The following is a 17400-nucleotide window of genomic DNA, read 5'->3' as shown; positions in this document are numbered from 1 at the left end:
GCTCATGTGTTGGAAGTTGGACCACACAATAGTAGGACTCTGTGTTTTAAAACCTTCAGGGAGAAAGATTCTGATTGATATATTTGGCTCAAGTATCAATCACTGGTTAAGGGAGCATATTCCACTTTGATTGACAGATCCATTAATATCTACTGGAAACTGATAAAGTAGAAGCTAAAGAAGGAAGAAATAGACAAAGAGGTCACAGATGTAAGTCACATTACAGGTGGTCACCTAAAGATTTCTGCATCAAGCATTTATTACTCTGCATCCTGGGGCCATAACAAGATAGAGTTCATAGATTAAGTTATAAAAGCAGATAAACATCAGGGCAAAGAAACAAATGTACACAAAATCTACTTTATTATCTGCACATATTTGCAAGGAATCAAAATCTATTTATGGAGGCAGGAAAGATTGCTCAGTGGTTAGAGTACTCACTGCTCCTGCAGAGGACCCAAGTTCAGATCCTCACAACTACCTGCAACTCCAGCTCCAAAGGCTCTGACACCCTGTGGGTCAACGGCATACATGTGCTTGCATTCACGCACACACAAATCATTTTAAAACATATTTACAAATACTTGCTTGGGAGTATAAAGGAGGACTTAAAAGATTATAGTGCACACACATAAAAATAGATAGGTAGGTAGACAGGTAGATAGATAGATAGATAGATAGATAGATAGATAGATAGATAGATAGATAGATAGAATAAAAATAAAGGTTACAGGAAATAATAAGTGGAAATAAATTTGAGGAAAAGTACTAAAGATTGACCCAGAGCCTCATAGATGCTAGACAATTTCCCAAGAATCACAATTTGCAAAGTCTTAAAGATTTCTGACGCGCATTCTAGGTAAACACTCTACCAACTGAACTACACCCCCTCCCCCAGTCCCTAATGTGCAATCTTAATGAATTTTCCCATAGGACTGGTTCCTGAATAATCTCGGAGACTAGGACGGGAAGTGTTTTGCTTTCCCCCAGCTGATGGGTTAAAGTACATCGTTGACTGGAATGTGATCAGGACAACTGGGGACACAATCAACCCACCAACAGGAAGCCCCTAGAATCTGAAACAGAATCACATGGGTGGCCAGATCATGCTTCTCTAAATGCCTGAGCTCATCCACCTCTGGGAGTTTGCTGGGACCATTAGTCTTTACTCCCTGTTGCTGCTTGCTTGTGTGTTCAGTACTTGTATGGTTCTTTGTAGGAGGATGGTCGGTATGAAGGCCCAACCTTGGCTCATGCTGTGGAGTTGTTTGGTGGCAGACGATGGAGTGCTAGAAACGTCAGCCCTGGGATGTCAACAAAGAATGCTGAGAAGTCCAGTATTCAGAGAAACAACACCCTGGGTATAAGCACCACCAAGAAAAAGAAGAAAATGCTCATGAGGGTACCGTAAATCTGTTTATTAAGCATCATATCCAGCCTTCAAAGACCACCTTGTGGTCTACATTGCTGTAAGCCACCTGGGGTTATTTGAATTGTGGACAAGATAAATTATAAAACAAGGGTCATAAGTACTTACCACATACCTCTCAGGTGCCGGGTCAATGTCAGGAATCAAGCAAGGAAAAGACACCAAGGAGAAACCAAAGTCCTTGAAAGTCTGCATTGGCTTAAACTCGGTACATAGTAAATGTGAGTCACCTGCAAAGAGCTGTATCAGTAGAGAAGTGAAAAATATAGGCCTAAGAGGCAGGCAGTAAGGACCTCAGAGTAGCTGGTTCGTGGTGGGTCTTGAAATGTGTACCAGAGTTTTCCAAGCACAACACAAAGGAAGGCATCTGCCACAGAGGAGCCAGCAGGGACTTTGCTGGATGAAATGACCTGAGGTCACTTGGGCAGCCTTAACGTAGCTCTTTATTGGTGAGACAAGATTGAGGGACATAGGCCAGAAAGCAGAAACCTGCCTGCTCTAAAGCACTGGGGAAGAGCAATACCGTTCAGGAGCAATACAGTAAGATTTCTGTTTCCAGGGAGAGAGTGGAGAGGCAACTGACGATGAAACAGCGACCCGCAAGGCCAAAATGTGCCGAGAGTGTCGAAGCCGGAGCGGCTCTGATCCTCAGGACGCTAATGAACAAGAGGAGTCGGGTACGCATTGGGCTCACATCTGGACTCTTTTACTTTCATGGAAAAGAACACAGATTTGGCTTTATGCTGTAATTTCAATTTGATGTTATGGGAATTCTTTTTTACATCCCTTAAAAAATATGTGTGTGTGTGGACACATGTGTGATGCCTTCAGAGCCCAGAAGAGCATCGGATCCCCTGGAGCTAGAGTTACAGACAGCTCTGCAATGCCTGATGTGGGTACTCGAAATGGACCTGGTGTCCCCTGTATGACCAGCAAGTGCTCTTAACTTCTGAGCCATCTCTCCAGCCTCTGGTGGGCATTCTTAAGAAAATCATTTGTCAGGCAGGGCAATGGTGGCACACGCCGTCAGTCCCAGCACTCGGGAGGCAGAGGCAAGCAGATCTCTGTGAGTTTGCGACCAGCCTGGTCTACAAAAGCTAGTTCCAGGACAGCCTCCAAAGCCACAGAGAAACCCTGTGTTGAAAAAGCCAAAAAAAAAAAGAAGAAATCATTTGTCTTGATGAGATGTGAAACCTGAGAGGTATTTCTACAAGCACACTTCACTTCAAAGAAAATCCTCATCTACTTGCCTTATTGATAGATAATATTAGCTGTACAGGATACAACTGACTAGATGTCAGTGCTTTTAAAAATATGCCCAGATGTCATGGTCACACCCACGACCAAGTCATTTATTTATTCTCTGCCAAGGCCTTGGGCCTCTGTGTACTTTTTTAAACTCCCAGGTTAGCTGAGAACCCACCAGGTTGGCCCATTCATCAAAATATTTGTATGTTTCTTCATAAAAATCAATTGTGTGGATTGTTTTACTGATTTTTAAGGGAAAGTAGAAGCTAAGTCATCATCTCTTTTTTGTCTTTTTTTTTCATCCCTGCAGAAGCCAATGTCATCACCAACCCTCCCAACCCCCTCCATTCCAGAAGAGCTCACTCTTTGACCACGGCAGGGTCCTCCAACTTGACTACTGGGATGTCATCTCCCATCAGGCCAGTCTCCTCCCCTGTGCTGTCTTCTTCAAACAAGAGTCCCTCCAGGTGGGGCCTTAACATGATGAAACAGGGAATCTCCATGTCACTCCAACTGTGAGAAAGGATGTGTGCCTTGCTCTCTAAGCAAATTCTGTCTCTAGTTCTAACTCACAGTTAAACGGAAAAACCCCTAATTGAAAATTATTCTGATTTCCCTGTAATCATAGTATCTCATGCTTCTATAATCCCTTCTAATTGTCTGAGAGAGATCAGTCCTTCCAAGGTCAAAGGCAGTAATAGAAAGCCAAGCCTTGATGCCCTAAATCTGCACCTTCTAGTTTACTATCACATGTAGTCATTTAACATCACTTCAATTCTTCAAAATCAAATTGGAAAATAAGTTCCTGGGTCACTTTTTAATTGCACCACAGGTGGCTAATGGCCCCCTGGTCTGAACGCTGCAGATAGAGAACATATGTGTCACCGAAGTGTGCTCTATCTGATAGCCTGACCTTACAGATAGTGAAATACATGTCATGCTTTTGTGACATGCGGTAGAAGTTATGCTTGCCTGGAGCAGTAAATTAAAGTATTGCAACACGTTGGATATCATTATCCAAAGCTGGGATTGTTGCAAATGATGTTGTAAGGATCACAGACTTTAAAAAAAAAAAAAACCTCTGCCTTTGCTGGTCAATGATAGCACTTGAGAGGTAGGAGAATCTCTATGAATTGGAGGCTGGTCAAGTCTACATAGCTAGTTCCAGGCCTGCCCAGGTTGCATAGTGGGATCCTGTCTCAAAAACAAACAAAAAGTCTACATCTTAGAAACAGAAGTAATAAAAAAGTAAAAAGCCACCAAAGGGAACCAGAATGCCACTCCCTCCACAACAGCTAAAGAAATGTAGAAGATCCACGCAGAGCCAATGTAAAGCAGGTCTGGTTCAGGGTGCCACAGAGAGATGGGTCTCAGCAGACAGACATTGACCTTGGAAATGTTCAGCACACACTACTCACATGCACACACATATAGACACACCCGGCACACACTACTCACATGCACACACATACAGACACACATGGCACACATTACTCACATGCACACACATACAGACACACCCGTGTAATTGCTCTCATCAGCTTTCTCCTTACTATTGATAAAAAATCTATAGTAAACTATCTTTTCAAGGGACGAATTCCCTCACACTGGGAGTGACAAACTTGCACTTTAGTCTTTGTGCATTCAGTCCCACGACTGGTAAAGATGAGCCAAAGGCTGAACAACTCTCAGATTTATAATAAAACTGAAAATAGTCGGAATCCTTTATGTTTTCAGCCCATTTGGGAACCCAGGTATATGAAATAGACGAACCACCTGGATTAAGTGTGTTTGCCTTTTATGTAGGTCACATGTGACCAGGGGGAAAGCAGAAGAGAGTGATGGAGGGGAAACTAACATGCCAGATCTAAGGTCAAAGGCTCAGCCCCAGGGGGCAGGGCAGGTTCCAGGATGGAAGGAAGGAATACAGGAGTAACACCAGCCTGAACCCCACAGGACAGAGAAAGACTGAGCCCCTTGAGCCAGAGAGACAGTCAGTCCCACAGCCAAGGGTGCAACTGGAAAAGAGAGGGGATTCACCTGTGTAAATGCAGCGTGTTTCAATGATAAAGAACTATGCATGTCTTCCTGAACTTGACCTAAGTTGCACACATCACACACAGCTTAAATCCATCCATTTGTGGTGCTCTCCCATCCAGAGAGGTGACTATCAGATGGTAACACTAAATAATTTTCAGTGAGGCAACACTGGTAGCAGAATTGAAAGTAGACTGACTACTCCTTTGTACTTTCTTATAAACTAACACTTGAAATACCCCCCCCTGCTGTCACCCTCCAAAAGAGATCCAAGCCTTTCTCAAAAGAAAAAAAGAAGAAAAGAAATACCCTGCTAATTGATTTGACTGAAAGTCATAGGCAAAACATTTCTTCTACTACTTTGAGTAATCCACATAGAAAATAAAAAGTGTAGTGAAATGGCCAGATTGAATGTTTGCCTGAGAGCAGCGATGTTTTTATGGTGAATGGATGTAGCCTCGGTAGGTGCAGATGGGCTCTAAGGCAGGGTTGGCTTCTTTCCATTCTTAGTATTTTTCTGACTCACATTTTCCACTGATATTAAAAGCTCTTCCCTGTTTTCATTGAAGACCTGGTTAAAAAGGAAAAGAAAGTCACTGACGCATTTGAAACTTGCCTCCTGGATGTTTCCATCATTTAGAACACAGAAAAGAACATGAACTATTTCACATAGATTGTGAATGAGGGATTACTTGAGGAAATTTTTTTGGATATGACTTTTCTTCAGATACACTGAAATATGAGATCCCCTGATTTATCAATTTGTGTTTCTAAAGAGCTATTCTGTTAGTGAAGAAATATTAGCTCCAGGGTTTTGTCCCAGTTGAGTAAACTAGAAAGACGGTTACCAGTACATATGTTTTCCCTGTGACATGATGTTGGTAAGGGAAATAAAGAGAGTCGGGATATAGCATCGCTTCCCTTTGTGCTCAGACTGTCATCAGAGACTGTTGAGCACAGTGACTCGGGTGTGCATTTGCCAGTGACGGCCGTGTTTCCCTGCAGTGCCTGGAGCAGCAGCAGCTGGCATGGGCGGATCAAAGGAGGGATGAAGGGCTTCCAGAGCTTCATGGTTTCGGACAGTAACATGAGCTTCATTGAGTTTGTCGAGCTGTTCAAGTCGTTCAGGTAGGACACGGGCTTTCTTCTTACTTTTTGTCAGGCCCACAATTGGGTGACAGCTCTAAATGGGAGATGTTTCCCACTCCTCCCTCAGCGTAAGGAGCCGCAAGGACCTGAAGGACATCTTCGATATCTACTCTGTGCCCTGCAATCGGTCTGCCTCTGAGTCAGCCCCCCTGTACACCAACCTGACCATTGAAGAAAACGCCAGTGACTTTCAGCCAGACCTAGGTTGGTTTAACATTTTAAGACTTTCCTTTGGGAGCTTTCTCTCCAAAAACCAAGGTGGGAGATCCAGCCACACAAATGATCAGCCTGTTACCTATGGTGTACTGCTTTTTGAAACACTTGAGAATGGTCTTCAAGCCCACTTGGTACTGAGGGGTTGGCAGGTGCTGCCGGAAATCCATTGTCACATGGTTCTTTTGGCACTTAGTCAAAACTGGGGTGTTTAATGCTTTCAGTCACCCTGACAACCTTGCTCCTTTCCCAACCATTCCCAAATGTCCACAAGGATGGGACTGTGTCTTAACTGAGAAACACCAGTGTCTATCCTACCCATAGTTAATTGCTTGCTCAGGCCCAGGCAGTGATTGCCTGTCCTTTGTCAAGGGGAGTCTTTGGCCACCTCAGCAAAATGTTCCTGTCAGAAGGGGAAGAATGTTTTTCCTTCTTTGTTAACCAGAATGTCTCCTTCTATCCCTCTTATACCGTGTTAGTCACCCATGAATTATTAAGCCTATTATTATTTTTCTCCTAAATTCTTGACAGAACTATAAGCACAAAAGAGAGTGTGGCCTTCCATGGGGGATCATCAAAATCTGTCAAGTCATTTGGGGCAGGGCCTCCCCCATGTATCTAGGCTGAGACAGTGAGTATCCCTCTATGGGGGAATGCGCTCCCAAAGTCCATTTGTGCGTTAGTGATAAATACTGTTCCACCACCAGAGACCCCATAAACTGCCCAGGCCTCATAACTGACACCCACATCCAGGGGTTTCGGTCCTATGCTGGTTCCCCAGCTGTCTGGCTGGAGTCCATGTATGCATGATTTTATGTCAATATGTTTTATAACCTTTTGGCTAAATACCTAAGAGTGCTAGATTGTATGGTAAGCCTCCATTTTGCCCTGTAAGAAATTGCCACATTGTCTCCCCAAATGTAAAATGACAGTGTGATGGCTTCTTGCTGAAACAAACGTACCCTTTACATAGTGTCCAACTATGCTATTTGATCATTTACCAAAATGAATTTCATTTTTTATTCTTCTACATATATTTGTTGTCCAAAAGTTGCTATTACCAAAATTAATTTTAAGATAGTATTGATGCAAAGTCTATATATAGATGTTCCTAATTACAAATTTAAAAATACAGAAAAACTGTAGCAATATGTTTCTTGGTTCTCTACCAAAAGGAAAGCTCAGAAGCAGTTATTCTCAAAACAAACAAACAAACAAAAAACCTGGGCCAGAGAGATGGCTCAGAGTTGAAAATATTGCTGACCTCCCAGAGGACCCAAGTTCAGTATCCAAAACTCAGAATGGGTGGTTCACAACCATATGTAACTCTAGGTCTAGGGGTTCTGACACCCTAGCCTCCAAGGGCACTTGCCCTCGCCTGTATATACCCACTCACAAACACACATACACATATGTGTGTTTTAAAATCTTTTTTAAATCTAAATTTTGTCTAGATGAGATGGTGCACACCTTTAATCCCAGCACTCAGGAGTCAAAAGCAAATGGGTCTCTGTGAGTTTGAGGCCAGCCTACTCTACAGAATGAGTTCTAGGCTGAGCATCTTTCCAGCCCCTAGATTCTTTTGTTTATTTATTGATCCATTTTGTTTTTCCCTCTACTGTGGGAAGCCAACAGTACACACTGACTTTGGCACCTTACTTAAACAGATTAGAATTTTCCAGGGCATTGACTCCATAACACCATTATCTCCAGATGAACTCAGTCAAAAGGCTTCTGGACAATCCATTGCTATGGGTGACTGTGTTTCAGATTTGCTAACCAGAAACGTCTCAGACTTGGGGCTGTTCATTAAGAGCAAACAGCAACTTTCTGACAACCAGAGGCAGATATCGGATGCTATTGCAGCGGCGAGCATTGTGACTAATGGCACTGGGATTGAGAGCACATCCCTGGGCATATTCGGGGTCGGCATACTCCAGCTCAATGACTTCCTGGTGAATTGCCAAGGAGAACACTGCACGTATGATGAAATTCTCAGCATCATCCAGGTATCACGTGTACGGCATGCCTCTGACTGATCTGATAATTTGACGCAAAGCATTTTGTTCTGTTTATACGTCTTCCCGAAGCCTTCATTATCTGGGGTCCAAATAGAGCTTCTTTTAATGCCAAGTCCATAGATGTTCTTATTTATCATGTAATTAACATAGATCCCAACCCAATGGCAACTAAAAGAATTTGTGCCCCATTTCTTCTTGCTGTTCTAACACATGCAACAGTCTATATTTTGAGTCTGTCATTTAACACCTATTCCTACTCTGCAATCTGTGTTCCAAGAGCTGGCATATATTACTGCATAAAGTTTCATTCTCCTGTGCCACTTGCATCCTGGGGTGTGGGCAAACAACAAACACGTTCACGGATGAGTGGTTTCTAAGAATTGAGCAGGGTAGTGATAACGGGAAGGCTGAGCTGGAGAGGGGCATTGGGGCTGAGTCATTTGAAGTTCTGAGGGAAGAGGATTCTCAGAGAAGCATAAGGAGCTAGCTCAAACCCTGGGGCAGGATCGAGCTGGGAATTTATGAGGAGCATCCAAAAAGCAAGCGTAATCGGAGCCAGGCAGGACTGGCAAATGCGATTTCAGGCAGGTATCCAAAGACCAGCTCATCTAGGACTTTTTGAACACAGGACGGATGGGGGTTGTCTGTGTGAAACAGGAAGCTTGGGGAAATTTGAAGCAGGAGGGTGCATGATTTATGCTTGAAGGGGTCACCGTGAGCCCATTTGGGACTAAATCGTGCTGATGAAGGGTGGAGACTGGTGAATGATGGAAACTGCCTGAGCATCCCAGGCAAGAGGAGGAAACTGTTTAAAGGGCAGCTATAGGGAGTGAAACTTCACTGTGGCAGAGTCATATGCAGCAGAATGGGATTAATCGCCTGATTGGGAATCCGTGGAGTAGCTGGGTAGCCTTCAGATTTAACTGCTAAAAATGTGGGGGTCCACTGTGACTCAGTTGAAAGTTTGGTAGGGGTGTGCCTAGAGAATCAGCTCACCCCCCAGCCCACTGCTGGAAGGTAGTTGCCGTTATCCTCATCTTCACCTCAATAACGCTCGGAGTTTTCAAATAAAACAGCCTTATTCTTTTCTCTTGCTCCTTTTTTTTTCTCTTAAGTAAATATGCTTGGTATAATAAACTCACATATAATAAATATTTTCTTTTGAGCTAAAAACTACATCTTACCACTACATAACTAAATTAATTCAAATATTTGGTTTAGGCGTTTCCTAATGAAAACAGAACAGCTTTTTTAAAAATGATGTGATGTTATTTCCCCCTTCCTAGCTTTCTTTACCCTAAAAAGAAATGCCTTTTTTTAATCCCTTGCAGAAATTCGAGCCTAGCGTCAGTATGTGTCATCAGGGCCTAATGTCGTTTGAAGGGTTTGCAAGGTAACACTTCAGATCCTCTTTGCACGTGACTTGAGAGTGCGCATTGCTCTGATGCAGCCCTAAGAAAGTGTGTTTCACCCAGGTTTCTGATGGATAAAGATAATTTCGCCTCCAAAAATGATGAGTCACAAGAGAACAAGAGAGAACTGCAGCTACCCCTCTCCTACTACTATATTGAATCTTCACACAATACCTACCTCACAGGCCATCAGCTCAAGGGAGAATCCTCCGTGGAGCTGTACAGCCAGGTACGGAGAATGCTGACTGAGTGTGGCTTGCATGAAGCTTTCTTAGTATGTAGCCCCCAAATTACAAAGACCTGACCCCAGGCTCCTCTGAAGAGCTTGTAAACTGTGATGTGGAAATATAAGAAGCCATCATGTGTGGGAACACAGGGAATTCACACAGCGGTTGTTCTCTTTGCTTCTTCCCACCCCCATTTGTTTGTTTGTTTGTTTTCCCCTCTGTTTATCTTACCCTTCATAGTAGGCAAAGAAAGAAGAAAGCGTTTGTTTGAGACTCACAGCTTTTAGATCTTAGTCGGATCTACTCCTACTAAAATTAAATTTTCCCATGGGAAAGCTATCCAATCATTTCACTAAATGCTAAATAAATCCATATATTGTGGTGGGAAAGCATAGTAGAAATGCAACTTTCTTACAAAGCTAATCCCAAAATGTTGTTTGTTTTGCTTTGCTTCGCAATTTGTTAGACAGTCAATCCATCCCTATGGCAACGAGCTAAAGAAAAAGCTGCACAGACTGGAGGCACTTTCCTCCAGGCTGCAATGCATGGGAACGCTCTGGGAAACAGTGGGCTCTGTGGACTGGGAAAGGCGCATCCTTTGACCTGACCAGCCAGCTCTCAGTCACTTACGTGCCTGTCTGCGTTTCACTGTCTGCAGCTTCCTCCTCTGATGTCTGATTTTCTCAGCTCCTCCCAGAGAGCAGGAAAGAGTCAGGTTAGGTGCAGGGAATGATTCAGTGCTTGTAGGTTCAAGTTTGATACAGAGAATGTAAGTGTGTAAGTGTGATTCAGTGCTTGTGGGTTCAAGTTTGAAAACTGTAATTATATTGTACTCACACAACCCCAGCGCCAGTGAGATCCCCTGCTCTCCAGATTGATTGGTCCAGTATTCACGGTAGACTATGACATAGTTTTTTCCCCCAAGTTTGTTTGGCAGAGAGAGTGTTTTAATCCCTGAAGTCTAAGGAATCTTTATAATGAAGTGAAAATGTGTTCTTAGAGTAGTAATTTTCAGTGTAGGGCTCTGTCAAGGGCCCACAGCTGCTTATACTGAGATGAAAAAAGCCACAGCTAGGAGGCGCTGTGTCCTGGCACAGTTCTGCTAACAGACTACTGGCCACTCTTTTACGTGCCTCACAGGCTGGCTATTTGTTTGCACAAAGAGCTCCGAAGTCAAAAAATGTTTGTGGAACCGCATTTTTTGTGAGATGGCTCAGTGAGTTAAGACACTTGCCACCAAACCCGATGACAGAGTTCAGACCCTGGAGCCCACATTGTAGAAGACTGCAAGTTGTCCTCTGACCTCCATACATGCCATGACATTCATAGCATGCACACACAAAATAACTAAATAAAAAGATAAATGTAAATTGTAAAAGTTTAAAATCCATTGTTCTGTAGGAAATATGTATATCTTTGTTTCTAAAATGCTGTCTATATTTTATATGTACATACACATATTCATAGGTGTGTGTGTGTGTGTATGTGTGTGTTTCTATGACTGTGAGTTTATCCCTCACAGGAAAACAATCATGGACAATTTCTGAGCATATCAATGAATCCAATTCATGTTTGACTTAATATTCCACCCGAAACAGAGGTTATCTCATTTTCCAAACCAGGCACTAAGGCCTCACATAGACTTGCAGATGTAATTAGACCATGTGCAGAGCCCTCTCTCTGCCTCTGCGTTTGCTCTCAGTCACTGCCCACAGTTTCTCCACTGTGCTGATAGAAAACAAAAACAATGCCTGTTTTCCTCCTCCCATTGTTAAACCCTCCCCCCCCCCCCCCGTTAGGATCACCTGCATAAATCCCAAGAAGTTTCCACTGCACTAGGTTTCCACAACAGCCCCCAGGATCCCCCTCAATTCCACCCATCTCTTTCCCTCCACTCCATCTCCCCCTATCACATGATCCCTGGCTCCTGTCCTCACCTGTCCCAAGTCCACCTGCAAAATCTATTCTACTTCCCCCCCTCCCAGGAAGATTCCTGCATCCCTCTTTGATCCCTTCTGGGTCTGTGGATTATAACTTGATCATCATTTACTTGACAGCTAATATCCACTTATGAGTGAACACATACCATATTTGTCTTTCTGTGTCTGAGTGACCTCACTCAGGATTTTTTCTAGTTCTATCCATTTGCCTGCAGATTTCACGATGTCATTTTTAACAACTATGTAATACTCCACTGTGTAAATGTACCACGATTTCTTTATCCATTCTTGTGTTGAGGGACATCTAGATTGTTTTCAGTTTCTGGCTATTATTAATAGAGCAGCAATGAACATGTCTGTGTGGTAGGATGAAGCATCCTTTGGGTGTACTCCCAAGAATAATATAGCTGGGTCTTCCCAACTTTCTGAGGAACTGCCAAATAGATTTCCATAGTGACTATACAAGTTTGTACTCCCACTAGAATGGAGGAGTGTTCCCTTTCTCTACATTCTCACCAGCATGAACTATCACTTGTGTTGTTGAACTCAGCCATTCTGACAGGTATAGATAGAATCTCAAAGTAGTTTTAATTTGTATTTCCTTGATGGCTAAGGATTTTAGTCATTGAACATTTCTTTAAGTGTTTCTCAGCCATTTGAGATTCCTTTGTTAAGAATTCTTTGCTTAGGTCTGTACTCCATTTTTTTAATTAGACTGGTTTTTTTGATATCTAGTTTCTTGAGTTTGGATACCAATCCTCTATTGAATGAGGAGTTAGTAAAAATATTTTCCCATTCTGTAGTCTGCTGCTTTGTCTGATTGACAGTATCCTTTGTCTTAAGAAGTCTTTCAGTTTCATGGGATCCTATTTATTAATTGTTATTATTGCCTGCGCTACTGGTGTTCTGTTCAGGAAGTTGCCCCCTATGCTGATGCATTCAAGGCCATTCCCCTCTTTCTCTTATATCAGGTTCAGTGTATCTGGTCTTATGTTGAGGTCTTTGATCCACTTGAACTTGAAAATACATTTTTCTATATGCCAACATCTAGTTAGACCACCACCATTTGTTGAAGATGTTTTCAATTTTCCATTGTATATTTCTGCCTCCTTTATCAAAAATCAGGTGTCCTTAAGTGTATGGATTTATATCTGGGTCTTTGACCGGATTCCATTGTGTAACACGTCTGTTCTTATGTCAATGCCGTGTAGTTTTTGTTAATATAGCTCTGTAGTACAGCTTGGAATCAGGGATGATGATGCTTCTGGAAGTTCTTTTATTATTTGGGATTGTCTTAGCTATCCTGGCTTTTTTTGTTTTTCCATATGAAGTTGAAAATTGTCTTTTTAAAGTCTGTGAAAAATTGTGTTAGATGTTAAGAATTGAGCTATCATCTTGGTGGATTTTTCCTTTGATGAGTATGCCATGTCTTTCCCTATCTCTTCTGATTAGTTTTAGTTTGAAGTCTATTTTGTTATATATTAAAGCTGCACCAGCTTGCTTCTTAGGTCCATTTGCTTGGAATATCTTTTTATAATCCTTTATCCTGAGCTAATATCTGTCTTTGATGTTGAGGTGAGTTTCTCAGATGCAGCAGAAGGATATATCCTATTCTCACATTCATTCTGTTAGTCTGTGTCATTGTATTGGTGAATTGAGACCATTAACATTGAGATATATCAATGACCATTGATAGTTGTTTCCTGTTATTTTGTTGTTGTTGGTGGTGGTGGTGGTGGTGGTGGTGGTGGTGGTGGTGGTGTGTGTGTGTGTGTGTGTGTGTGTGTGTGTGTGTGTGTGTTTTTCTTTTCTTTTGATTTTGGTGATGTGAGATTATTTATTTCCTGCATTTTTGTGTGTGTAGTAATTAGTTAGCCTCCTTACATTCGAGTTTTCCTTTTAGCACCTTCTGTAAGACTAGATTTGTAGATAAATATTGCTTAAATTTGACTTTATCATGGAATATCTTATTTTTTCCATTTATGGTGATTGAAAGTTTTGCTGGGTATAATAGTCTTGGCTGGCATCTGTGGATTTCTGAAGTCTGAAGAACATCTGTCCAGACCCTTCTGGCTTTTAGAGTCACCATTGAGCAATCAGGTGTAATTCTAACATGTTTGCGTTTAGATATTACTCGATCTTTCTCCCTTGCAGCTTTTAATATTCTTTCTTTGTTTTGTGTGTTTAGTGTTTTGATTATTATGTGGCGAGGGTACTTCCTTTTCTGGTCCATTATATTTTACATTCTGTACATTTCTTGTGCCTTTATTGGCATCACCTTCTTTAGGTTAAGAAACATTTTTTCTATGATTTTATTGAAAACATTTTCTGGGCCTTTGAGCTAGATTCTTCTCCTTCCTCTATACTTATTATTCTTAGGTTTGGTCCTTTTATTGTGTCCCAAATTTTGTTTGAACAATTCATCCGTTTCTTCTGTCGTATCTTTAACAACTGAGATTCTCTCTTCTATCTCTAATTTTCCATTGGTGAAGTTTCCCTCTGTAGTTTGTGTTTAAACTCTTAAATTTTTCATTTCCACAACTCCCTCAGCTTGAGAATTTTTTTAAATTCTATTTCCAATTTCAGGTCTTGAACAGTTTTACTTATTTCCTTACACTACATTTTCCTGGCTTTCTTTAAGGGATTTATTAATTTCGTCTTTAAGGACCTCTATCATCTTCATATAGTTGGTTTTAAGGTCTTTTTCTTGTGCTTCAGCTCTGTTGGAATATCCAGGGTCTGTATAGTAGGATAACTGTGCTATAGTGGAGACATATTTCCCTGGATATTATTGATTGTGTTTTTATGCTGACATCTAGACATCTGGGTTTGGGCTGATTATAGGTCTAGGTGCTGATTTCTGAGTTTGTCTTTGTTGGGTAGGTATTTTATTCCTTGGTTTCTGTTTCTCTTCTGGGTTTTCAGAGAGTGTGATGCCTGTTTTAGCGGGTGTGTTCACAGGAAAGCTGGGTAACTGGATGAGTAGGGGTAAGAAGGTTGGAGGGATCACAGTGTTTGTGATCCCTTGGAGACAGAACAGAGAAAGGGAGACCACAGCAGGTTTCAAGCTACAGAGCTAGGGGAGATGACTGGGGGGGATTGAATCTCTGCAGCAGCAGGAGAGGAGTGGGTCTATTTCAGCCTACTTGTTGCCCTGGGAACAGCAGCCCTTGGCTTAGCAGGGAATGCCTCTTGGAGTTAGGGTCTAAGCCAAAGCAACACGTTGGGGAAGGAAGGTTAGGAGGAGATGGTCTGTGGGATCCACAGGATATGTGGGCAGGGGAAAGAGAAGGCTGCAGCTGGTGTTCTATTGCAGTGCTAGGGAGGAGACTGGGGGTTGAACCTGGTGGAACAGAGAGAAAGGAGGTCTGCCGGTGGCCTGTGGTTTAGCAGAGGGTGCCTCCTGGAGTTGTGGAATAGGAAACAGCCACGAGTCGGGGCAGGGAGGTTAGAAGGGGTGGGATCCACAGAAGATGTGGGCAGGGGAAAGGGAAGGCAGCAACTGGTGTTCAGTTGCAGCTCTCAGGACAAGACTGGGAGATTGAGTGTGGGAAAACACAGAAAGGCCTCTAATTTTAAGATCTTCCATTTCAATGAATGAAAGTTACTTTTGAAAAGAAAAAGAGAGAGAGAGAGATGTCGTGTTCTTACATCCACTTTACCTTCTAACCATCTTCATTTCTGGCACTCTTCTCACATTGATTCGTTCTTTCCATCCCTGAGCCCATAATAATTAGAACCTTTGACCAAAATGTCAATTATCTGTTTTTTTATTTAATATCCAGCTTCTTTACACATAAAGGCAAATGTTGACTGATGTGACCTGTGTGCTTGGTTCAGTTTGAAGCTTTATCTCCTGGTGCTCATCTGGGGTGGATTCCTTCATTGATCACACAGGTCCTCTTGCAAGGATGCAGGAGCATAGAGCTGGACTGCTGGGATGGAGATGATGGCATGCCCATTATTTACCATGGACATACACTGACGACCAAGATCCCCTTCAAGGTAATGCTTCCCATCAGATCACAGGGACATTGTCCTCATTAAGTTACTCACTCGACAAATCATACCTTAAGTCAGAGATTCTTGTGCTAGATCTGGAAGCCCTTCAGAGTGTTTGCAGTACTGTCGGTGTGTGAACAGGTTTGCTTTTCTGGGATTTGATCAAGAACTCTTATTAGATCCCTTTTCAACTAAAATTTTGATAACTGTTACCTCATGTCAGTACATAGTGATTTCGTTGCTATTTATTTTCATAGGATATAATGATAAATAAAGACAGAGACCATTCTCTTCCTAGAGATATTAAAGGCCATTTATCCTGCTATTTGGGCTGACAAAGGAAAGTATCATGGAGATGTCCCGATGTCAGGAGATGGTCAAGTAATTACCATTAGAAAGTAATAAGGACCCGTTCCACCTGGGAAGATCCATTGTCCCGGAAGACTGGCCTTATTGGATTATTTTGTATGCTACACCGCTTATTAGTTTAGCTATGCAGTTACTCCTCCCTCAGAGGGTCTTAAGCTACCTAACATTATTTTTCTCTGAGCTATAGCAAGGCTGGGAAGGAATATGATTATATGGAGTAGAAGCTAAAATGTATTTTCAACTCATTTTCAATTTATTATTCATAAAACCCTTGTACTATATATTGGTGAATACTATGTTTACAGACATACATTAAAAGATATGGTGTGTGCCATATTACAGGATTAACTATCTCAGAGTATCTTAGGCTTCATTATATTATATGCAATAACAAAAACAATGTCTTTTACTTAAGGTGTTCTTTTTTGATATACTAGTTGTTGGGTTTTTTTTTTTCAATTCAACAGAATGATAGCTGTCCCTTGTAGTATGAGAACAAGACTCGATATGAATAGTTTGATGTCTTTATACAAAATAGCCTAGTCTCTTGCTTAGTTTGCCAACACATTTGGCCCTCCTTAGCTTTGGGTTCTGCATCCCTGAACTCAGCCATACAACCATAGGTCCAAAAGTGAGGTGAAATTGTGTCTGTAATGAATTTGTATACATTTTTCTATTATTTTGAAACAATGTGTTCACATTATACAGGGGATTCTAAGTATATAGAAATTATTTGAAGTACATGGAAAGATAGATTTGTGGAAATTGTATTTCAATATCATGCCATTTTAATGAGATCTGAGCATCATATAGATTTCTATCTGCAGAGGTTCTGTAATTAACCTCCCACAGATCTAGAGAGATAACTATACTTTTGGAAAGATAAAAACCACTTTTGTCCAAAATCTGCTGAATGCAACAATTAAGACGCTTTCTGGGGCTCGGTACCAGCCCATTGACTACCACGAACAGACACCTGACTCTAAGCAGCTGTTTGGCTCTTACAGGAAGTGGTGGAAGCCATTGATCGCAGTGCCTTCATCACCTCTGACTTGCCAATCATCATATCCATTGAGAACCACTGTTCATTGCCTCAACAACGAAAAATGGCAGAAATTTTCAAGGTGAGTTTCATCTAAGACACTGTTGTCTTTCACTTGTTGGTGGTATCTATACAGGGCAGATGTGAGCCAAACATAGCTGGACTTTAGCCATGAAGCACAGTCTGTTAGAGTTTTACAGATCTGAAAAAAAATGGCATTGCTCAGAAAGCTTAGGCTTGTTCTAGGATAGTCCCTCTTTTCAAGATATGTATTGTTTTCTGGTCTTGTGGCCCTTTCTAGGAAGCCTCAG

General features: G+C 41.9%; 1 protein-coding gene across 4 annotated transcripts in view; it reads left to right on the top strand.

Moving 5' to 3' along the window:
- Plce1 (phospholipase C epsilon 1) overlaps positions 1-17400 on the top strand; it is a 281607-nt gene that overhangs the window by 224705 nt on the left and 39502 nt on the right. For 2 of the 4 annotated variants that reach the window (XM_005063631.4, XM_040744913.1), the window contains exons 9-18: positions 1220-1402; positions 1989-2106; positions 2988-3096; positions 5720-5842; positions 5931-6067; positions 7847-8085; positions 9429-9490; positions 9573-9738; positions 15574-15681; positions 17055-17171. In XM_005063631.4, coding sequence (XP_005063688.1) covers positions 1220-1402; positions 1989-2106; positions 2988-3096; positions 5720-5842; positions 5931-6067; positions 7847-8085; positions 9429-9490; positions 9573-9738; positions 15574-15681; positions 17055-17171 — 1362 coding nt within the window. Of the gene's footprint in view, positions 1-1219; positions 1403-1988; positions 2107-2987; positions 3145-5719; positions 5843-5930; positions 6068-7846; positions 8086-9428; positions 9491-9572; positions 9739-15573; positions 15682-17054; positions 17172-17400 lie in introns of all 4 variants that reach the window. The other 2 variants (XM_040744911.1, XM_040744910.1) reach the window with 1 other exon arrangement.

The sequence above is a fragment of the Mesocricetus auratus genome, unplaced genomic scaffold (genome assembly GCF_017639785.1).
Source record: "Mesocricetus auratus isolate SY011 unplaced genomic scaffold, BCM_Maur_2.0 Super-Scaffold_4256, whole genome shotgun sequence".
Lineage (NCBI taxonomy): Eukaryota > Metazoa > Chordata > Mammalia > Rodentia > Cricetidae > Mesocricetus > Mesocricetus auratus.
The sequence above is the reverse complement of the archived record's forward strand: the minus strand, read 5'-3'. Positions and strand labels throughout refer to the sequence as shown.